We start from the raw sequence: 21,775 nt of genomic DNA, 5'->3' as shown, positions 1-21,775 counted from the left end.
CAAATGAAGCCATTGACGGAAGCATCACGTGGGGGACACGGGAAGGCGGTGAAATAGTGCCAGATGCGGCGTCACGATCCATTGAGATATCAAAATCACTCCCCGTTGTTGTACCTCTTCATCTCCTTCACGTGTTTTGTCATCCCGTTCACGCAATTTATAGCTATACATATCCTGTCCGAGGCACAGCTCCTCTTCTACCCGTCTTCCACTGGTACCCAACCTTAATTAGCCACCATGTCTGCGCCTGGCGGCGCCCCTAGCCCTGTGCCGCGCAGCGGCAGTATGGGCCCTGGTGCAAATGGCAGTGGGATGCCCATGAACTCCCAGCAACCTTTGTCCGGCCCACCAGTGCATCCTCCGCCGACTCCAGGCCCACCTCCCCCGCAGAGTGGTGCCATGTCGCAACAGAATTTGAACCAAATTGTGAGTAACATCTCGTATATTACAATCAGCAGTCTACCCTTGCCCGAAAGTGGGAGTACTTCTGATACTTTTCCCTGCGACGATTGAAGCCCATTGATTTCGTTATGTCTATTTTCATATGTTTTGTCTATATGCATTATCTGTTTTGGGATATGGCCTTCAATCCCATTGAATCAGGCCCCTTTCAGACAGTGTGCTTTCTATGAGATTGCGCTAGTGACGAACGTGGTCTTTCCTATACGGAGTGAAGCTTCGTTTGTAAACGAAGCATATATGGCTCGAAAGAGATGAAGTGTGTCTTATGGCCACACTCTTGTCCGGTTAGGGAACTGTCTGGCTTCGTGGTTTGACGCGCTCAGATCTTCGACCTTCACGTTCCTCTCTTCATGTTTCTCTCATCCCCCGTTGATATTGTCTTCCATTTCTCGTCTTCGTTCCCATTCCTCCACATCCATCATTCGTTTATCGTCTCCTCGCCAAGCCATGCCTCGGAAAATCCGAAAGAAAGGCCACCCGGACATGCCCAAGGTCAAGGGAGGCTCTGCTGTAGCTTCAAGCAATCAGAATGCTGTTGAGGCCGAGCCCTCGCTGTCCGAGAAGGTGCAGGCCAATCTGACCGTGGGGCCGAACGAATTCCAGTCTACTCTGACCACCTTCTTGGCTGAAAATCGCTGTGGAAGCGAGACTGTCTGTTTCATAGTTTTTGTCACGTCTGAGTTGCTTAGCTGACTGGATGATTCTATGCAGGTCATCGATTACTTAGCCAAGAAAGGCTACAGCCGTACAGAAGCCATGCTCCGGATGGAATCGGCCAATCAAGAGATTGATGGCCGTCCTCTCCCTCCTCTTGGAGAAGATGCTCGCCCTAAGTTTAAGCAGGGATTTGGTAAGTAGTCTCCAGCACTGCTACATTACATGAATGCATTCTCACGCTCAATTAAGATCTTCTGAAGACATGGGTTGAGGAAAACCTCGATCTGTACAAGGTTAGTAACATTCGAGTCCTCTCATTAAGATCCCACTGACAGCAATGTAGCCGGAACTCCGTCGGGTGCTGTGGCCACTCTTTGTTTACTCCTTTCTGAACATGATCACCTCATTCTACCCACAAGACGCGAAGCAATTCTTCGAGACAAACAAGAACATGTTCTTGCCAGAACATACGGATGACATCCGTGTCTTTGAACCCATCAGTCTCCCAGAGCATGTTCAGGCTAACTCAGTCGCCAAGCTCTATCGCACCAACAAGTATCGCGTTGTTCTCAGCAACCCCGCATACACCAATCTTCTGCAGTTCCTAGAAAGCAAGGAAAAAGAAGGAGGATCGGTAATGAACGCAATTCTGAGCAGCTTCTGCACTGTCAAGACCATGGATCGCGCCGCCGATGATAGGTTCAGTTTTGCTACGATGCTCGGCCAGATTGGAGCAGGCCAGTCATTCCCTGCCGAGGACGAGGGCATTCCCGGTCATCATCCCGGCTCGGCTTACACTGGTGACAATCCAGCCATGGCGGGTACTCTGCCACGACTTCGCCTCGGAAAGATGCCGATGGAGCCAGCGTTGGAAGAAGATGTGCGTGCGGAACTCGCTGACGAGGATGCCAAGGAGGCTCCTATCCCCGGGCGTAATACTCTTGTTCAAGAGTTCGACCAGATGATCAAGAAGGAGGAAGACGACGAGGCGCCCACCCGCGCTGATATCCCTTTCCCCCCATCAACTGCCCGGGACGTGCGCATGGAGGTCATGAAAGTCAAGGAAAACCGCGATCGCTACAAGATTGAAGGCCGCACTGGGGGCGTGGGCCCTGGTGTTAGCGTGTGCATGTTCACTTTCCACAACACTTATGATGGGTGAGCCCCCTAGCCTCAACTTGATATATATGATATACTGACAGATCCGCAGGGCAAACTGTCTGGACTTCTCCGACGATAATATTCTTGTGGCTGCTGGCTTTGAACAATCATATATTCGTGTCTGGACTCTTGATGGCAAGAATATCGAAGCAGCTTACCCTGAAATGGATGATCAGCCCCCTGCCAACTCCCGTCGTTTAATTGGCCATTCTGGCCCTGTCTATGCGGTAGCCTTCCAACCCGCAGCTACACGCGCCGAGAACGTGGATCCTGATGACTACGTGCCTACCAATTCCCGTTTCTTACTCTCGTCTTCTGCAGACAAGACCATTCGACTTTGGTCTCTCGATACATGGCAATGCATGGTTGTTTACAAGGGTCATGATCGACCCGTCTGGGACCTGTGCTGGGGACCATTTGGTCACTATTTCGTTTCAGGTGGATCTGATCGGACGGCCCGCCTGTGGGTTACGGATCATATCCGTCAGCAGCGCATCTTTGTCGGCCACGAGCAGGATGTGGATCGCGTATGCTTCCACCCCAACTCCGCATACATCTTCACTGCTAGCTGTGATCACACGGTCCGGATGTGGGCCGTCACTACCGGAAACGCTGTGCGCATGTTTACCGGTCATACTGGAAACATTACCGCCATGGAGTGTAGCCGCGACGGGAAGATCCTTGCCTCTGCCGATGATCAAGGGTCGATCTTCCTGTGGGATCTGGCTCCTGGTCGACTGCTGAAGCGCATGCGGGGACACGGAAAGGGTGGGATCTGGTCTCTCAGCTGGAGTGTCGAGTCAACCGTCTTGGTTTCGGGTGGCGCGGATGGAACTGTCCGGATTTGGGACGTGACTGGCCCACAAGATGCAAATCAAACTCGGGTGGCTGGTGAAGGCTCTGGTACTGCCAAGATCGATCCCAGCAATGCCCCAGCGGGGACCGCGGCTCAGAGCAAGAAGAAGAAAGGCAAGGATGTCGTGGTGACTCCTGATCAGATCAGCGCCTTCCCGACCAAGAAGACCGCAGTGTATAAAGTCAAGTTCACCAACATGAACCTGGTTGTTGCTGGAGGTGCCTACCTTCCCTAGAATGCGCATCTCGAGATCTTATCGACCATGCGGTTTCGTCGTTCCACATACCCATTTCATTCGGCACAAATACCCCCGGTTTTTCACTGCATATTCTCTTTAATTTGCCTGATCTTTCCCTTTTTCGAGACCAAATATTTCATTGTCTCTTGCGAAATTTCGGTGGCGTTCATGGTTGACGACGGTGCAGATTTCTCTATTGTTATTGTTCAAAAGCTCTTGCATATCTTACCACGGCACCTAACGGTTGTCAACTTCTGTATGATTGACCTTCAAATGTGGTCTTTATCCCAACTAGGGCTTGCAAGTTATTTCCTAAGTTAGAGCGATATGCAGCCTCTTCCGGCTTCTGTGACTGTCTACTACCTAGGCCATTACAAAAATTCAAGTATTATGATTACCTGCTCGCTAGTCGCCAGTCAAACAGCTAGATGCAATTGGTACACTGCCTGCTAGACCTATCTTGAAGAACACTTCATCTCCATCATTCATATTGAACGGACCCCAGAGGGCTAGCTTGAATAACATGATAACACTATAGCCCAGGCGACCTCATTGCCTCTCGAGTATGCAATGCCACCTTGATCATCTATTCATTCCGCGATATTATGACTAGCCATCATATTGATATCTACTTAAATTGTCTATTGATGGAAGCGCCGGTCCCTTTCTTCATCGCAGCGGCGGCTTGCATATCTGCTACCTTTGGCGGCAGCACCAGGGCACTGCGATCATTTCGTTTATAGAAGTCCGCCAGTACCTGCGCCGTCTTGGCCGGTTGATCCTCTTGCACAAAGTGGCCTGCTTCAGGGAAGACTTGGAGTTGGTATTTTCCTGTCAAGCAAGTAAGTATGGACTCCGCTGCAGGGTAAAAGCGCAGACAATTACCTTGCATCTGTCCGATCATGAGTTCTTTATCAAGCCTATCTGTCCCTGCCAGGAGTAAGAGCTTTCCTCCCCGCGCGTCGAGAAACTTCTTGCTCAGGCCAATAAACCAATTTTCCCAGAACGGTTTGGTTGCGGATAGATTGGTGCGCCAGACCCAAGGCCTGGAGGGATCAGCAGGGTGGCCTTCTTCATATATCAAAGAAGGGACGGAAGCCCGAGCTGAGGCGGAGTTTCGAATCGTCCGGGATCGCGTGCTGCAAATCGCATGATTTAGTGATTCGTCTAGACCGAACATGAAGACTGAAGAGAACGGGGTGCGTACTGCCATTCAATTCCTGACTCCAGTGAGGGAAATCGGGTTGGCCGTGTAAGGAGGTATTTTTCCATGCTTTGGAGGGCATCCATAGCAGAGCCTACATATCCGTTAAATCCAGAGAATTCGTACTTTCCAAGCAAAAAACTCACCCTCAACAACATCCAACACCGCATGCGCTAAAACTTTAGAGCCCAGTTCACCATTCTTTGCGACATCGGTAATGACAGCACCGCCAAGACTGTGACCCACAAGGACAATCTCTGGCAGTTGTTCCCATTTCATTCGCTCTTGGGTCTTGCGAATCGCATGAACGAGGTCCTTGCTCAAGGTTTGAAGACTCAAGTCCAGCTCAATCTGACCATCAGCTTCATCCTGGGCAGCTGTAGCGATGGAAGGATTTTGATTATCAAGATCTGCGAGATTAGCGGTCATCAGTGTACGGCCATGTCCTCTCGCATCAATGGATAGGACTCCAGCATTCGGAAGGATTTTCCGGATCTCCCCCGCGCATGTCGCGAATGAGAGGCCAGAGGACCCTGCGCCGTGATGCATCACGAAAAGTGGACCCGAGTGACTCGGCGGAGTCAGGTAAACATGATGGATGATATGAACCTTATCTCCTTCCTGAGGTAAGAATAGCTCCTGGTCAAAGAAGTCCGTCCAATCCAGTGATTGAGTTGACTGTCTGGAGATCAATGTTAGCCAGACCAGTCAAGACGTTTTGCTCTAAACTCCAAAAGCCTCAACACATTGAAGTTGTCCAAGCACCGTGCAAAAACAAAGTAAAGACAAAAAAAGAGTAAACACAGAGTAAATACAGAGCTGAAAGGTAGACCAACGGATTTCTTGTTCGAGCGAATAGATGCCTTGTTGGGGACGGGACCAGTGTGCCTGTGGATGACAACGAGGAAGCCGAAGAGTTATCCTCATCTCGGCTCTCGGGTATACCAATTGGGTCTGTCGTTGGTACCTCTGGAGGCAACATGGCCAATTTAGATCTGGCGAAGGACCTCTGGAGCTCGCTCATCGGGGGGTGCGGGGGGCGACCCGACGAAGTCAACGCGAACTCGGTTATTGGTAGGACGTTTCAGCCACACAATGCAGTTCAAGTCGAGTTGGTAATGCACGAAATATTCAGTGGGGTATGTATCACTTCCTACTTCCTTGAATATTGACAAGGATATAGACCGGACGATGCATTCCATTATGAGAGCACGGCCATGCTGACTAAGAACCGGGCCCAGTTGAAGACTGATAGCCTATAAATTATCGTAAGTTATAACTATTACACGTGAATTTTATACATCAAAACCTTTACAATGGTCTTCAGGGCTCTACATCGGGAGAATGCTATTCAAATATTTTCTATCTCCAAAGAATCCCCACCCGAACAAGCGGTCTTTTGTCATCTGATTTTCGAGTCCTGATTGGTGTTGTTTCCTCGATTCTCCGGGATAGGAGGACCATCAAAATGCACCTAGAGACAATTCCATATCACGGGAAATTGTACTCACTGCAGATTGGAAAGTAATCTTGGTAGCAGGAACAGGCAACTTGAAGTTAGGTTCCCACTCCAAGGCCATGGCGCAGCATTTTCAAGGGAAAGCTTTCTTACCGTAGGAAGCACGGCGGATTCAAGGCGATGACAGAGGAGAGTAAAGGCTGGAATGACGACTTGAGCCACCCTTTGTCCAATGCCCGTTTCCCTGTTCAGACTTGGACAGGTTGAATGTATGACGTCATAATAAGGTTGGGGTGATCCCCTACAACTATGGAGTTTCGGCGGGTCAAATCTTTCATCCATAATAAATCCGAAACCGCGGACAGGTATTAAAGATGGCTTCAATATGGGGACATAAAAATAACCGTGCAGGGCAGTCTCATCAAGGCCCCGAGCATGAAGAAGACCAGAATGCGGGTGATCCAACACCTCAAGCAACCGAGCGCACAAGGTTGTTACCACCAGAGAACGGCCAGGGCTATCTGAGCCCTGACGATCCAGCTGTAAGTTATTTTTTTTAATCAGAAGCCATGATGTATGCAGATCTAACGTGAGACATAAGGTATCACCTTATAATATTTGGAGCGTCCGTGCTTTACGTGCCGTATCCCTGCTAGCCTTAGCCATCAGCTTCGTATGGTGGACATTTCTGTTGGTGTCCATCTTCGTTAGTCCGCCACTGATGCACGCTCGGGGCTCGGGTTTTTTTGCATTCTCGTATATTACTCTCACAACGGGATACTTGGTGCTCGGCTTGCTTTTCTTTGCAGTGCCTTCCAAGCCAATGACCATATGGGGAAGCATTTTGACCGTCCTACTTCTGGTGAATATGATTGTGATTCTAGTCGTGCCACGGATTCGACTTGAAGAAGGCTGGGTGGGTATCGCATCCGTGGCCTGGGCGTCGTTCATCTCTCTGTATCAAGTCATTCAAAACCGAGCTGTGGCCTGGGGCAAACGGGAAGAAGAAGAGAGACTTACCGGCCGTGAAGAGACCCGGCGTTCGCTTCGAGAGTGGCTGGCTGTTCTGGTCGAGATGGTTGTCCTGGCTATCTTGACCATCGCCGCAGTCTTGTTCACTGCTACGCTGACTCTCCGTTCACGTGATGCCTCGCTTGAGCCTGCTGGTCAGCGTTACTCTGTCCATGGTGACACGTACCAAGTTCATCTGGCATGTGTGGGAAATCGCACCACGGAAAGTGCGGATGAACCAACTATCTTGCTTGAGGGTGACTATGGACCAGTTGAACACGGATTGCAACCGTTCATTGACGATGCATACCGTCATGGGGTTATAAGTCGATATTGCTATTGGGACCGACCAGGGCTAGGCTGGTCAGACAATGCTCCTTCGCCGCATTCGGCAGGAATGGCTGTAGATGCCTTCTCTGAGGCCTTGGCTTTGGCAGATGAATCTGGCCCATGGGTTGTCGTCTCTGCTGGGGTCGGCAGTCTATATTCTCGGCTTTTTGCAAGTCGCCATCTTCTCGAAGTGAACGGCATTTTCCTAATCGATCCCCTGCATGAAGACTACTTAGATGACCTTGGAAAGTCAAGTCGGGGCTTCTTCTTGTGGCTTCGCGGCGTTGTGTCTCCACTGGGGCTTGATCGCCTGGCGGGCGCTCTGGTGCGTGGCCGCACCCGCGAGGATCGGGTAATCGGGCGGTCTGCCTACCAATCTGACAAGTTCATCAAAGCCAAGCTACAAGAAAGTCTTGTCGCCGTCTCGATGACAGCAGCCGAGGTACAGTCTGCTCGCCATATCCAAATGGGGGCCACTCCAGTGGTTGTGGTGAGCTCAGGGCTAGAGGTTCGCGGTGATCCAAAGTGGGCAGAGCGCCAAGAGGATCTTTCTCATATTACGAAGAAGCTTCTATCTTGGGATGTTGTTCATAATGCTCCGCATGAGGTATGGGCGGATGCGGAAGGGCGGAACGTTCTGGAACAGAGACTGCGGGATATTGTGAAGGAAAGCAAGACATCCCAGGCCGAGTGAAACGATTTTTATAATGACGTGTTCTGAGCATTCTTTCTGTCTGGGCCGCAATGATCGATGATCTTATATTTCTTGTAATAATAGATTGTGGAATACGATTTTTGATGATATTTCGAAATCCTAACCTAAGAGTTGGGTATGTGGTGGTATTATGAGGTATACACACACCGTACTGTATTGGTCAACCTCATCCCAACAGGCGTCTACGGGCTTTGTAAAGAAGGCCGTTGACTAAGGGATGCCATAGTCAACTCTGGGTGGGACCATCTTGTCGCAGTGGTTCTATCTATCCTACCTAGATCATACCAAGGCGAAGGGCTTTGTAACCTGAGGTATGCATGTTAAGGAATCATAGCAACAGATCACCTCCAGCGCTGTATCATTGCAGTGTTTGCAAACTCGTTGAAGTCTGTAGATTTGGGACTATCTACGTGCTAAGCTTGGGCATTGGTCTGCTACTCATTTCGCCGAAAAGGGTGAAGGTCCCCGGGTATTATGGACTCCTAGAGCTATCAATCTATTATTCCATCATAGGGAGCAGTCGATATGGTAAAGATTTGCAAATACCACCACGCTACCATCCGCCCGTCTCTCACATTTCTACCCCTCTCATACACATCGGCACAGTCGGGGGCTTGATCGAATCCGGGAGGAATGAGGAGGCTTCTGCAAGCTTGCTTCGTTTCGCAAATTTCGGCCTTGGTGGCCGGAAGTCCCCTGGTGGACGGGACGAGCCGTAATCGAGCAAGGGTGGTATAGTAAAGAGACCGAATAGCGAAGATGAAAAAATCAGTTATTCTAGCCTAGTTCCCTTGAACCTTTTAGCAAGCTGTTCACCGTCGGACTTGGGGGACATGGAGCGAGGGGAATCAACGGCGGACGAGAGGGGCCGCCGTTTGAGGTCGACCGCCGTGGGCCAGGGGCGCTTGGGGGGCCGCTCACCACTCTCTTGAAGAATTGTCATCAAGGTTGCCCACCCGGGGGTATTCAGCAGCTGCATTCCATCGGCAGGGGAGTGGGTCGTGGCAACTCGGCAGAGAAGGCTTTCTTCGTCCTGTTATCCCGGAGGCGTTTAGTACTTATCGTGAATCTTCCTGATATGAAACTGACCTTATTAAATGTAGATAGCCCGTGGAGGAAGCACAGGATATGGAAATCCGATATGCCCTGGATCGCTTTGTCGGGATCTCCATGGGACATGAGCTTCTCAGCCACATGTCGCAACTCCTGGCTCTGTCCGATGATTTCGCGGTTCGCGATGGGAAAGCGGCTATTCGTGAAAACGGGTGTGGATTCGGTAGGGAAACCATGGGTGAGTGTCACTAAAAGGAACTCAACAGGAAAACTGGGTTTGGCGTTTTCCTGTACACTTGCACCATACTCGTTGATGCGACGGAAAAAGACTTCTGGGATATAACGTGTCTTGCTGCCAACATCTTCGTCTTCCTCCGACTGGACTAGCATCACAGAGGGATCTGCCGAAGGTTCGACAATGTTGGCTCGCACCATCTCCACTGCTGAAACACTGGCCTGGTACGAGCTCACAGCAATTGCTCCAGTCTCATCACCAGTTAGCACGCAGGTCACGAAGTCGGAGCCAAAGCGGCCCGAGCGACTCCATTTGGTTGCTTTGGGGTTTTGAGCCTGTAGGCGCGAAGCAAACGCGATCTCCAGGGAGGAGAGATAGTAAGAGTCAATGTGTCGCTTACACACCACAGAACCGTCCCCTTGTCCGGCGTCAAGGAGATCTGTGAAAATAACACCGACTTTCTGCAGGCCACACATACGAGCCACTTCGTCCACTTCCTTCTCATTATGCCAATCATGAAGAGTGACACCGTCTACCTCACCCACCTGCGGTGGCTCATAGATTGCTTGCACGACCGCTTTGACGCCCAGTGGCACTTCCTCATATTCTTCGTATGTTCCATAAAGAAATCCTAGCCGCTGAGCTCCAGATTCACGCCAGAAATCCAGCAACGAGTTGATCAAGTCGGGGGTCGAGAATTCAACGTGGTCAACCATACGGAATTCCTGGGGTTGTAAGCTGATCGCGCTGGGCTGGCACTTGCTGCAAATTCCTTCAGGCCATGCAGCGTGTCCCGATGGACAGTCGTGTCGCACCCGGTAAAAGGGCTCGCTGAGTGGGGGCATGAATGAACTTCCAGCTTCGGGTTTGTTGGTAGCGGCGTTGATTTTGCGCAGGTATGAGTGGAACGAGAGATGTTTTATCTTCTTCTCTGCCAGATAATTTGCATCATATGGCTCTATAGGCATGCAGTAGTCACACATTCCCCGAGGACCATGTTTGCACATCCGGAGGTCCTGACTTCGTTTAATCTTGCCATCCTTCTTATCCAGTAAGTTGTCCAGCGGTGACTGCTTGACAACGTCCCAGGGGTTCTTGATATTGACATTTGATGAGGTGGGCTGTGCGCGAATCGGGATGGTTTGCTCTTGGGGAACCGAGGTGCCATTTAGTCGACGTTCAGTTGGTGTTGACGTGTGTCCGTTGGAGGGGCCATTTTGCGATGTAGCGCGGTCTTGATATCCAACAAAAAGCTTATCGCCATGTCTAGACACGGTCATATATGTAAGTGGGCTATATTCAGACCTTTGAATAAGTTATCGCCACTTACTTAAGGCCAACTTGACCGATCGGAACGCCGTCCAGGGCCTGAAGTTGTCGTTCTTCCCCACCAGTACCTATCGGCTTATTGGAGAGGGAGATAGATGTTGGGTCTATTTCTGACGGAAGATGCTCAAGAATCTGAATTGACAGCAATCTGGTTAGTATCCGTATCTACAAAGAGAAAAAGGGTATGGCACCTTTTGTTGCAGAGTGGGAAAGAGGTCGTCCGGCCTAGCGGTGATTCGAAACTGGCCGTTTCGACTTTCAAATCGTAAAAGGATTGGTTGGGTAGGCATGTCTTATCGAAGTGAGTAATGAAGAATAAAAGGATGGAGACGCGTTGAAGGAGAGTAGTAGGTTGAAGAAAGTTGTGGGAAGCAGGTCCAGCTTAGCTGTTCTTGGAGCTTGTCCTGCATGTCACGTCACAGCCCGCAGGCGGTACGGTTATCAGAGAACCATAATCCCCGCACAAAATGGCAGAACATGCTAGTAACATTCGTAATACGATTACAATATCAACATTTATGTTGTGAATGAATTAAATGAACAATGTTATCTATATTCTCTAATGCCTACGACGTACTTACTGTGACATTCAAGAACATGAAAGCTAGAAGAGTACAAGAATTGGATGAAATGAAATTTTACAGACTGAATAGGCATACACAAAAGAACTACTCATATTTCCGCGTGGAAGTTCAATGTGACGAACAAATGTTCTTCTAAAGCTAGACATTTCTTCAGAAAAAGAAGTGTCATAGATCCATGTCATTATCATAATATGAAACGCCCTTTAAAACGCCCCCCAGAAACGACAGAGAAAGAAAGGAATACAGAAAGGAACCAAGTCTCCAATTACATGACATTGCATTTCTTGGGCAATCCACATGGTCCTTCATTGCTCTTTTCTTTCACTGCAGGCTGGGTGCCCTGCTGCCCCTGGGAGGGCTGCGCAGTCTTCTTCGCAGCATCCCCCGCAGCAGGGGTCGAGGTCTCGGGCTTCGACTCGCCACTACCATGCAGTCACTGGTGGGCCTTGGCAACAGTCTCGTAGAAGGCCTTGCCCTGAGCCTCGGCAATGGACAGCTCGAGAGCAGTGGGCTGGCGGGAACCGTCGGCACCCTAAAACAAGTCGTTAGCCGTGTGTTCTGGGGCAAGAGAAAATCAATGTATAAAGAATGCTTACAGCGAAGGTACCAGCACCCCAGGGGCTTCCACCGTGGATCTCCTCCAGGTTAGCCAGCTGGGCAAAGGTGTGCTTGTAGCCCAGGGGAACGTAGACGAAACCGTGGTGAGTCAGGGTGCTCATGGTGGAGATGGCAGTCGACTCCTGGCCACCACCGAGAGTACCGGTGGAAATGAAAAGACCAGCGTACTTGCCCCAGTAACCACCAGTGGCCCAGATGGAACCAGTGGCATCCCAGAAGGTCTTCCACTGAGCAGGGAAGTTACCGTAGCGAGTAGGGATACCGAACAGAACGGCATCGTATTGCAAAAGGTCGTTGGGCTCGCAAACGGGGTAGCTGGACTTGGCAGGGGCGTGCATCTTGGTCAGAATCTCCTCGGAGAGAGTCTCACCGATCCTAGAAAGCGATTGATTAGTGGGCAACAGAGGGAAATTGTGCTCGTCAGACTATCGCATACTGGTAGATGTCGGCCTTGCCACCAGCGGCCTCAATACCCTTCTGCTCAGCCTCGGCCAGCTTCTGGATGTGGCCATAGAGGGAGTACTGTTCGGAGGTGGGGTCAGTAAGTTTGGTCCGGAGAAAGCCATTGAAGCATTCGGGGGACGTACGAAGACGATAGCGATTTTGGGAGCCATTGTGAAGTATGTTTGTTGAGAACACTGAGAATTAATGGGAGAAGGTATGGATGGAAAATGAAAATGAAGGGGGGGGGGATAGGAAAGCTTTATATGAGCAACCCCGCGTCCAAGGGAAGCCCCAGCGGTACCTTCTGCGCCATAAAATACACTATGGCGGAAGAGGTACCAATTAGCAGTAAAGCAAAGCTACTCACAACCCGATCAGTCATAGATGACAGAGCAAAGACGACGATCATTGGTCAATCCAGCCCCACTCGGCATTACGGGCTTTTGTCGAGTCTGACCGATTTCTGACAAATGGCACAATAATCAATCTCGATGAGGTTGATTATGCATTGTTGAATCAGCGCGGAATCCGCAAACTTGCAGACTTTGCGTGGTTCTCTGCTGATCAACTCCATGAGGGTCGAAGTTTCGCTCTCTTTTCTAGAAATACCTTTCCATGATGTCATGGAGTCCCCTCTCCATGATGCGGATAATTTTTTTTTTTTTTTTTTTTGAATTTCGAGAACGCCAAGTTAATACTATGGAGGGCGATACGACCTGAGAACGGACATACAGGGACTGACCAATCATCTCTAGTGGGCCATGCACGCTAAACTACAGGGTCCTACAATCAGATTAAGTTAGAACGTTGGTCCGAAGATCTGCCATTATATAACCGGGGGTATCTTTAGTACACTTGAAATCAGTCCAGATCTTCAGGACTGCTAACACTGAAACGAAACAATCGAAGATGGCAACAAAACGAAAAAATTGAAATAAAATGACCCTCACACCATGCAAATGCAACATTGTAAGCCCGCAGAATGTGGCTTGTTTTTGACCCCAGCGTCAGCCCCTACCTCGTCCGCGATACCGCCCTCGCATGAATCCACCGCCACGTCCACGTTCACTACGCCATTCGCGCTCTCTTTCTTTCTCACGCTCCTGCTCTTCCCGAATGAGTGTTCGCTCATGCTCGAGTTCTTCTTCCGTTTTTTCCGTTCGAATCGTAGGACGAGGCAGATTTTCCGGCCACCGAGGATGCGCATCTGGACATGCTTTGCCTTCTGGGCAAAATCCGGCCAGGTAGAATAGGCAGAGACGACGTCGAACGTGGCGCTTGGCGCAAAGAGGTCCAAGCTCGCAAAATCCTCGATCATAGTGTTCACAAGGCGGAAGTCGGGCTTCCTCCCGAACGTGCTGGTATAAACAATCATCACCGTTGGGACAGTAACCGGACCGTGAGAAGGATTGACATTCGGGCATACGACGAAGATTGTACTCGTGCAGATACTCGCACTTCACGCCCTTCTTGCAGAGACCCTTGAGAAAATGTTTGCACACCAAAGACCCGTGGGTCGTAGACGGGGCCAGGCCGGAGGCGGTGGTAGTGGACGTAGTGACGCGAGAAGGGGTCGGATGTCGGTCTGGGCAGGCTGGGCCCAGCGGGCAATGTCCCTCACCGTATGCCTTGCAGACAGGCACGTCGCTAGCAAGGCCAAATCCAAAGCTTTTTCGTAGGAAGGGGGTGAAGGAAAAGTCATCGTAGCTTGGGTCACGCGTAGGCTCCGCGGATAGAATGCCTGCGGCGGCGCTGCGCACGTCGGCTGTCATGGTGAATTTGACTGAGTGAACAGCGCCAAAATAAGCTGTTAGAGAGTAGTTGTGTGCTCGTAACAGGTGCTATAGCAATTTGGGCAGTAGTGGCAGCTTCACGAAGACTTGTGTGGGGAAGAAGCCTATATGTCAAAAGACTCCAAGCTGTTGCGCTGATTCCCGCTTAGTAATGATCCACATTTCCCGCAGGTTCCATTTATCTAACGTAACCATGTAACCGCCACTATGCTTTATGGGAATACATTGAGTGATTTTACCTATTCCGACACTTACCTGATCTCTTAGCTGGAGTGTGTGCAATCGATGGCTGTGGCAGCTATATCAGCACTGCAAATAGACAAAGAAACCAACAGATCGGTCTTGTAGAACCAATTGTGTCATTAGAAAACGTGCTTCACTATTTGGTTCTAGATATTGCTAAATACCTACCGTATTCCAAGATTGCTTTTAGGTGCGAAATACGTGATGACTTGTTATTATTGACAAAATGCGGCTCGAATTAGCCAATACTCCGTGAAAGCTCTTCCGCATGTATTTCCTGTAGCTGTTTCATCCGTAAAGCTTTGTAAGAGCTTTCTGGATACTGAAGAAGCTCAATGAGTTTCCCGGATTCGAAATCAGGCCCGTGATCCACGAAAGAAAAAAAAAACCAGATCAAAATCAACGATCGTGTTGAGTCCATGGGCCACTGCGACGACAGTACTGTCTCGGAAAGTCTCGGATCAAATCCATGATTGTCGCCTCCGCCTACACACCATGGAAGTAATTTTGTCAAGCAGCAGCATAGGAGATGGATTCAACAAGACTCGCGCAAACGCGATGAGTTGCTGCTGACCAGACGAAATTGTCTTCTTCTTGGTAAGGCAATCCAGGCTTGATCCTTGAAACAGCAACCATGTCAGCATTCCCACGTCAGAAAGCACAAAAGTAAAGGCCTTGTCAGTATGATTTTGCAATGGATCGAGATTTAAGCAAATTAGCCCCAACAAGACCACCTGGGCAGTGGGTCCTGTGATAATGCGACTACCTGACGTCGAATGATCTCTCTCGGAACTGGACTGATGTCGATGTTGTCGATCAATATCCTTCCTTTTGCTATCTCGTTCAGTCGTAGCAGACCTAAGATGAGGAAGTCTTTCCCACTATATAATCGCTCGACACCCGTGGGCAGAATACAGTACCCATTCTCTGTTTCTTTATTTTATCAAACGATTATGATTTGGGCAAGGACAAAGTTGGGGCCGAAATTACTAGGCTGGACGTCCACATATGCCTATCTCAGCTCCAGAGGAAATTTGAGGTTGATGTCATGTATCACGGACTTTGCACTGATCCTCATCACTATATTAGCATACATATATATCCAAGCAATGAATATACAGGACAATCAAGAGGCAGTCAATTCAACCTACCCATAGCTCATTGTGATATCAATAGATTTGATCATTGATGCAGATGGCCAGACAACGTGAGAAATAGAACACGCGGTGCTCAGACGGTGTTTCTGATTCAAAGCCTTTCAATTGAGCCAATGTCCATATTGATTTTTCCAAGGGACGTCCAGGCTTGAATGACATATGCCAAATTAGCGCTAGTTGCAGAGACGTTGTTTAGTGCAACGCCAAGAGGGCCACCAGATGTGCTCCGTAGTTCAACAGCCAAAGTTACAAGGATCACAACGATCCCCATAGCCAAGAGGCTAATAACAAGACTAAGTCAGCATTGGATGGAGTACATCAGATAACACGGTTTTGCGACTCGTCGATACGCTTTTCATCGACCCTGACGGAAAGTTCCCTGCCAGCCAAATGCTCCGATTGTAGCAATTTTATAGAGTGTCTCAAGGATGCTGGAGAAAAAGGGGCGACTTGGCCTCAAGATCCAAGTAACGAACTCGTCGCAAGATACGTAGATCAAATCTTTGCAAAGCATAAAGAATGACCAGGAGAGAGGGGAACGTCACGATGACGCTTGTGCGATCAGCACAGCTTCGGAAATTGCATCAATAAAACAATCTAGACTCTGAATCATTGCACCTGAGAGTCTCATATCATTCAGAGACATGTCCTGGCTGAACCATGGAAGCGATTTGATATCACTTCGGTATCGAATGAAGAGAGAATCGAGAGAGGGACTGCGATGAGGATCTTCAGCAGCCTTCTAAGCAGCCCTGGAGAAAGATCCATTAGACAAGGAAGAAGCAGTCTGTTGCAGGAACCGTAAAGTCTGCGTACCCGGGCATGGTTCGGCGTTATAATGACACAATTGCTGCTGTTAATCTGTTATCTCTAGTTTAGAAAGATGCAGAGGTAGCAGGACTTCCAATGATATTTTAACATGCCGGTGGCCAATACTAAGCATACTTTTTGTTTGAGGGTCTTCATATGCTGCCACTTCCAGCTGGTTTGCCTGCACGTCAGCTGCTGGATTGTGTACAAGATTATAGTTGGCTAGGCTGGGGTATCACCTGCGGCTGGTGAACTCGTATGTCTACATATATTCGTTGGTGTAGATTACAGGGTTGAGTGTGGCCACGTACAAGAAAGTACTCCCTCTATAGTGATTAATTTGCATAGCCAAAGCCGTAGGTCTCAAGGGAGCATCTGTTCGATTGTACAAGGAAATGGGCGGTCGCACATGGAGAAAAGGAGGGGCTGGCCTTATATTTTGGAGGCCTAGGCATTCAAAGTAGATACTAATCATGAATGCTGATGTTAAAGCAGAAAAGATAGGGGGGCGCTTCGTGTCAGCATAGGCATGCTTACAATTGTTCGCAGTCGATTTGTTGCCTTTCAGGTGACATGTCACTTGCATGAAACATTTCGCGGGGAAGCAGGGGCTGGCGCATTCCCCGGAGCACCGCCTCATCCTAGACAGTCTTGACCAATCATTTTCCACTGCACGCGATCCGAGTTGGAAAAAAAAAAATGGAAAAAGCAAACATCGTCGGACTACCGTGGCGTTCACGGTCTAGGTCCCACCTCACTGTTAGAAAGCCCCGATCACGGAATCCATAAAGGGCATCTTCCACGATATTGACGCAGTATCCGCGATTCCGCGTTGTCTTTCTCAGCCCAGGGGAAATGGAGAATGAATAGTGCAGATCTAGCGCCCTGATCCGCAAAATCTCTTATACTGGATCCACGTGCCCGACAAATTGGAGGTCGCCTGATCACGCTGACAGGGAAGATGAATCTCACCGCACGTCATATGTGGACAGGGCCATCTAGAACCGGTCTAGTAAGAGCACCAGTAGGGGGGTACACCGAGTGTGAGATCTCGAGTGAGCACTTGCCAGATTCGCCTTGGTCCTAGTGTCTATCGATTGGTTCCTGCTATGGAGATCCTTAACCTGCTAATGAGAGAGTTCTCTGGCCTGCACTAGCCCAACCCCCGCACCATGAGTCTCTTTGCATCCAGGTGATGCGGATCGACTGAATACATGGTGGGGAAAATCAGGGAGCCTCCACTCTTAAGTTACGTGCAGTGCGAATCTCAATTTCAAACTTGCTGAGAACCAGTGATCCAATCGTGCGAGTTGCATAACCAACAACTCTCCACGTGACCCCTTCCCGAACAGGCAACACACAGGGCAGCGAAGTTTCCTGGCCTTTTTATTACTTCAATGGACCCGGCTCGACCTTGTCTCTGTTCTCTTTCATTTCTCGTTTGTTCTTGACTGGTCTTCTTCTTTTCAGATTTGCATGACCCTAGGTTGGAAAGGAGACGATGTTCTCCGCTGCTACCAACTTCTTTCGCCGGCGGCCCGTGACTGGGGCTGACCCCGCCATTTCTGATTCTTCCAGCACGTACGAGGTGCCCTTGTACACAAATGCTGCATACTACCCAAATTGGCGGATTTACCGAAAGCAACCTCCCTCGTCCTTGAGATTGGGCTTTATTTCGCACGTTTTCTACGCTTTTGCTTGGTATGTGATCAGCCAATCATTATCGATAAGACGTAAAGATAAACGATACGCTAATCTCGATCTGGTACCCTTGCAGGGTGAAAGACGATGGCACGGTCTATGTATGTCATATCACCAGTAGAAGCTGCCTGGGCTTCAACTGTGTTCTGCTTTGATTTGGTTTGACGCTAACGAGAAAGCGGAGATAGCTGAGCGATGAGTGGGCTGATACCCAGATGCCGGTGGACGGCACAGAGGGCTGCTTACGAGCATTCGTTCAATTAAAACAACAATACTCCCAAATGAGAGTTATTCTGTCTATCGGCGGTGGTGGAAAGGGTAGCGAAAACTTCGCTGCAGTTGCCCACAGTCGTTCTAAGGTGGACACCTTTGTGCGCACAGCCCGTGAGTTGGTGGATGAGTACGGACTAGATGGCATTGATGGTGAGTTGATGTTTTCAGCTCCTCTGCTACGACCTGCTTGTAGATGAGCCTTCGCATTGGGGAGCTAACGCCTGGATTCGATTATCTAGTTGATTGGGAACACCCCGCCGACTCCAAGCAGGGTAAAGACTATGTTCGCCTTCTCGCTCGCCTGCGACAGGTCTTGCCCGCTCCTCGATACGTTCTGGCCACTTGTCTCCCAGCAGGACAGTGGGCACTTCAAAATATCGACTTGTTCGAGGCTGAAAAGCACCTTGACATGATCAACCTCATGGCTTATGATTTCTCTGGACCTTGGATCGCCGAGACTGGTCATCAAGCCCAGCTCTATGGCACGCCCACTTCGTGTTACCTGGCAGTCTCTTATGTCTTGTCACAAGGAGTTCCCTCACGAAAGCTCATTCTTGGCATACCAACATACGGGCGCTCATTTCTTGGAAGCAATGGACCGGGCCAGGGGTATACTGGCTGTGGCGGAGAAGATGGTGTATTTGATTATCGTGATCTTCCTCGCCCCGGATCTCAGGAGGTTCTGGACAACCAAGCCGGGGCTGCGTATTGCGTGGGTGGAGATGGTGGATTTGTCACGTATGACGTCCCCGCAACGGTCCAGCAAAAGGCACAACTGGTGACAACGACGAAACTGGGAGGTTTGTTCTACTGGAACATCTGCTCTGACTCTCGTGGCCCACGAAGCCTGATTGAAACTGGATACAACACTTTGCATGATATGTGAAACGGGGATGTACACAGTGTTGTCATTATATAATACCCAAAATGACAGGTCGAAAATCAAACAACATAATTATTTACAACACAACTCTATCTCATGTTCCCTATAGCTTTAAGGTGAGTCCGATAGTATGGATTTGTTAACGAAGCGATGGGTTATCATCAGTCTGACCTCGACCTCGGGGATTCCAGGGTAGCTAACATCCTCGTTCTCGGTGGTTTCACGGGAAACAGCGCAGCCGAGGTCCATGGGGGAACAAGGTTTCGCAACGCCCCTCATCTCCTGTCATATCGATCTTACCCCAGATTAATCTCTACACCTAACAACTCTGAATTTCACTCAACAGAATATGTCACAGTCCCCGCCTCAGCCGGCGACGGCAGATAATGGATATATCACGGAGCCGGCTCCACTAGAAAACACTTATGCGTCAGACCCTAGTCTAAAGCGGGCGTTGGAATGTAAGTCTACCTCTAGTTTATGGGCTTTATATTTTCTGACAACACCACAGGGTATGTTCCATCTGCGATATTGCAGTCAGTAGAACCAAAATTTACCCAGCTCGGTGGTGAAGCGGTGTCCGAGCAAGTCCGAGAGTGGACTGCAGATGCGGAGCGAAATCAACCTTACGTGAAAAGTCACAACGTCTGGGGCAAGCGATATGACTATGACCGCCTTATCACGACTGAGGGTTGGAAGCAACTCGGACACTGGGGAGCTAGGCGCAAAGTTGTTTCAGCAGGATATGACCCTGCCCTGGGGATGCACAGAAGAACAGTTCAATATGCACTGTAAGGATTGATGTCTAATACAAAGCAAGGTCTTAGTCTTCTGACCGTCTACAGGAACTATCTCTACGCGCCATCGTCGGGACTTTACTCCTGTCCCATCAGCATGACGGACGGGGCTGCTTTCATCCTTTCTTCAAAGATCGGCGGATTGCCATCGGCACACCCATTCCATGCAGTATTCAAGGGCCTAATCTCAGAGGATGAAGACCACTGGACCTCGGGTCAATGGATGACAGAGAGGGCTGGTGGCAGCGATGTCCAGAATACTGAAACCTGGGCTACATACTCTCCGCTACCAAAGTCTTCGGTCTCGGATCCCCTCGGAGATGGAGACTTTTTAATTAGCGGGTTCAAATTCTTCTCCTCTGCCACCGATGCCAATGTGGCCCTTTTGCTTGCCAAGTCCCCATCAGGCAAGTTGAGCACTTTTTTGGCTCCGCTTCGACGAACAGTCGTTGACCATGACGGGACACCTCGACAGATCTCCAACGGAGTGAGAATTCATCGCTTGAAGAACAAATTAGGAACGAAAGAGCTACCGACTGCCGAGCTTGAATTGAAAGATATGCGCGCCCATCTCGTTGGCGAGTTGGACCAGGGAATTGTCACTATTGCCCCTCTTCTTAACGTTACGCGCATCCATACCTTTGTTGGTTCCCTCTCTGGCTGGCGCCGCGCTATTAGCATTACCAAGAGTTTTGCCCGAGCCAGATCTACGGTCGGTGAACCTCTGTGGTTGATCCCTATGCACCTACGGCTTCTGGCAGATCTGGAGGTGAAGCACCGCAGTGGCATGAATCTCGCCTTCTTTACCATTGCGATCATGGACATGGTTGAGAACCAACAATCCAAACCGTCTGAACTTTCTCATCTACCCCACCCTGGCAAGGAGGCAAACGTTGTCTTCCGTACGCTTACAGCCACTACTAAAGCAGTAGTTAGCAAAATGGCTGTTGCAGGCATTCAGGAATGCCAAGAAGCTATGGGTGGTGTGGGATACATGGATGAGCCCGATGAGCCTGAATTCAACATATCACGGATCTTGCGCAATACCTCAGTGAACTCCATTTGGGAGGGGACGACAAATGTGCTGGCGAGCGAAGTGGCTCGGTTTTTGCTGAAGGCCGACAACTTGGGTGTTTTAACTGTGTGGCTTGATCGTACTCTGGCCTTAATTCAGGCTGTGAATTTACGCGAAAAATTGAGTACTGCGTGGTCTGCCTTGAGAGAGCGATTCAGCACCGAGGATCAGTCTCCCACTTTCATTCTGTCAGATGCTCGTCGCTACATGTTTACTCTGGCCTGGGTATTGTGCGGCACACTCTTGGCTTTGGACAGTGAACGTGATCATAATCCAGTAAGTATGGAGATTGCTCGGCGCTGGATCCTTAGTGCTGAGGGTGGGGTTGGTGATATGGTGTTTCATGATATCGTTATGGCTCAAGGTGTTACTCCTAATGGTGATGAGCACCTTGAATGGGACTGCAGGATTGCGTGGGGGGTGGAGCTACCAGCACACCGTGCACTTGGTCATCGCTCCTTACAAAAGACGGCTTCGAAGCTTTGAGTACTGTATTTCAATTAAAGAAGTGATATTCCTATCATGTCTCAACATCATACTCATATTTAGAAAGAGAAAATTCACAGGATGTTTAGCGTTCTAACTGATGATTCCAGTGTTTGTACTCAGAGGAGAAATATTTTGGACATGAACTCGAAGCCTAGGACTGTAAAAATTTGATAGGTTAGGCCTACTGTGAGGCAGATA

The 21,775-nt window shown here is 49.5% G+C and overlaps 9 protein-coding genes across 9 annotated transcripts; 4 read left to right on the top strand and 5 right to left on the bottom strand.

Annotated features, from left to right (window-relative positions):
- Positions 1-188: 188 nt before the first annotated feature.
- N7503_006116 (putative transcription initiation factor TFIID subunit) lies at positions 189-3,461 on the top strand. Its single transcript, XM_057065663.1, has 5 exons — positions 189-426; positions 1,174-1,312; positions 1,369-1,412; positions 1,463-2,277; positions 2,330-3,461. The coding sequence occupies exons 1-5, from the start codon at positions 238-240 to the stop codon at positions 3,369-3,371; spliced, it is 2,229 nt and encodes a 742-aa protein (XP_056923406.1). The 5' UTR covers positions 189-237; the 3' UTR covers positions 3,372-3,461.
- A 541-nt stretch (positions 3,462-4,002) lies between these two features.
- Positions 4,003-5,560, bottom strand: ppe1 (putative ribosomal protein/carboxylic ester hydrolase (Ppe1); the record flags this gene model as incomplete). Its single annotated transcript, XM_057065662.1, has 5 exons — positions 4,003-4,205; positions 4,260-4,513; positions 4,582-4,672; positions 4,725-5,260; positions 5,415-5,560. 5 exons carry the CDS (start codon positions 5,558-5,560, stop codon positions 4,003-4,005), a joined length of 1,230 nt encoding a protein of 409 aa, XP_056923405.1.
- An 825-nt stretch (positions 5,561-6,385) lies between these two features.
- N7503_006114 (DUF2417 domain-containing alpha/beta hydrolase) lies at positions 6,386-8,072 on the top strand (the record flags this gene model as incomplete). The annotated part of the gene is made up of 2 exons (XM_057065661.1): positions 6,386-6,579; positions 6,639-8,072. The coding sequence occupies exons 1-2, from the start codon at positions 6,412-6,414 to the stop codon at positions 8,070-8,072; spliced, it is 1,602 nt and encodes a 533-aa protein (XP_056923404.1). The 5' UTR covers positions 6,386-6,411.
- A 793-nt stretch (positions 8,073-8,865) lies between these two features.
- Positions 8,866-11,000, bottom strand: npl4 (nuclear protein localization protein 4; the record flags this gene model as incomplete). The annotated part of the gene is made up of 4 exons (XM_057065660.1): positions 8,866-9,126; positions 9,183-10,647; positions 10,712-10,842; positions 10,902-11,000. 4 exons carry the CDS (start codon positions 10,998-11,000, stop codon positions 8,866-8,868), a joined length of 1,956 nt encoding a protein of 651 aa, XP_056923403.1.
- A 522-nt stretch (positions 11,001-11,522) lies between these two features.
- Positions 11,523-12,566, bottom strand: pst2 (putative NADH-quinone oxidoreductase Pst2). Its single transcript, XM_057065659.1, has 4 exons — positions 12,500-12,566; positions 12,349-12,434; positions 11,891-12,287; positions 11,523-11,826 (listed from the first exon to the last, which is right to left on the bottom strand). The coding sequence occupies exons 1-4, from the start codon at positions 12,524-12,526 to the stop codon at positions 11,728-11,730; spliced, it is 609 nt and encodes a 202-aa protein (XP_056923402.1). The 5' UTR covers positions 12,527-12,566; the 3' UTR covers positions 11,523-11,727.
- Positions 12,567-13,363: 797 nt separating this feature from the next.
- yth1 (cleavage polyadenylation factor RNA-binding subunit YTH1) lies at positions 13,364-14,128 on the bottom strand (the record flags this gene model as incomplete). Its single annotated transcript, XM_057065658.1, has 1 exon — positions 13,364-14,128. One exon carries the CDS (start codon positions 14,126-14,128, stop codon positions 13,364-13,366), a length of 765 nt encoding a protein of 254 aa, XP_056923401.1.
- Positions 14,129-16,090: 1,962 nt separating this feature from the next.
- Positions 16,091-16,373, bottom strand: N7503_006110 (ABC transporter; the record flags this gene model as incomplete). The annotated part of the gene is made up of 2 exons (XM_057065657.1): positions 16,091-16,291; positions 16,323-16,373. The coding sequence occupies 2 exons, from the start codon at positions 16,371-16,373 to the stop codon at positions 16,091-16,093; spliced, it is 252 nt and encodes an 83-aa protein (XP_056923400.1).
- A 1,185-nt stretch (positions 16,374-17,558) lies between these two features.
- On the top strand, positions 17,559-19,219 carry N7503_006109 (glycoside hydrolase family 18 protein; the record flags this gene model as incomplete). The annotated part of the gene is made up of 4 exons (XM_057065656.1): positions 17,559-18,060; positions 18,137-18,161; positions 18,249-18,483; positions 18,573-19,219. The coding sequence occupies exons 1-4, from the start codon at positions 17,861-17,863 to the stop codon at positions 19,217-19,219; spliced, it is 1,107 nt and encodes a 368-aa protein (XP_056923399.1). The 5' UTR covers positions 17,559-17,860.
- A 346-nt stretch (positions 19,220-19,565) lies between these two features.
- Positions 19,566-21,574, top strand: N7503_006108 (putative acyl-CoA dehydrogenase; the record flags this gene model as incomplete). The annotated part of the gene is made up of 3 exons (XM_057065655.1): positions 19,566-19,677; positions 19,728-20,007; positions 20,062-21,574. The coding sequence occupies 3 exons, from the start codon at positions 19,566-19,568 to the stop codon at positions 21,572-21,574; spliced, it is 1,905 nt and encodes a 634-aa protein (XP_056923398.1).
- Between the last annotated feature and the right edge of the window lie 201 nt (positions 21,575-21,775).

This window comes from Penicillium pulvis (assembly GCF_028828015.1).
Source record: "Penicillium pulvis strain IBT 33274 chromosome Unknown contig_23_segment0_segment0, whole genome shotgun sequence".
NCBI classification, from domain to species: domain Eukaryota; kingdom Fungi; phylum Ascomycota; class Eurotiomycetes; order Eurotiales; family Aspergillaceae; genus Penicillium; species Penicillium pulvis.
The sequence above is the reverse complement of the archived record's forward strand: the minus strand, read 5'-3'. Positions and strand labels throughout refer to the sequence as shown.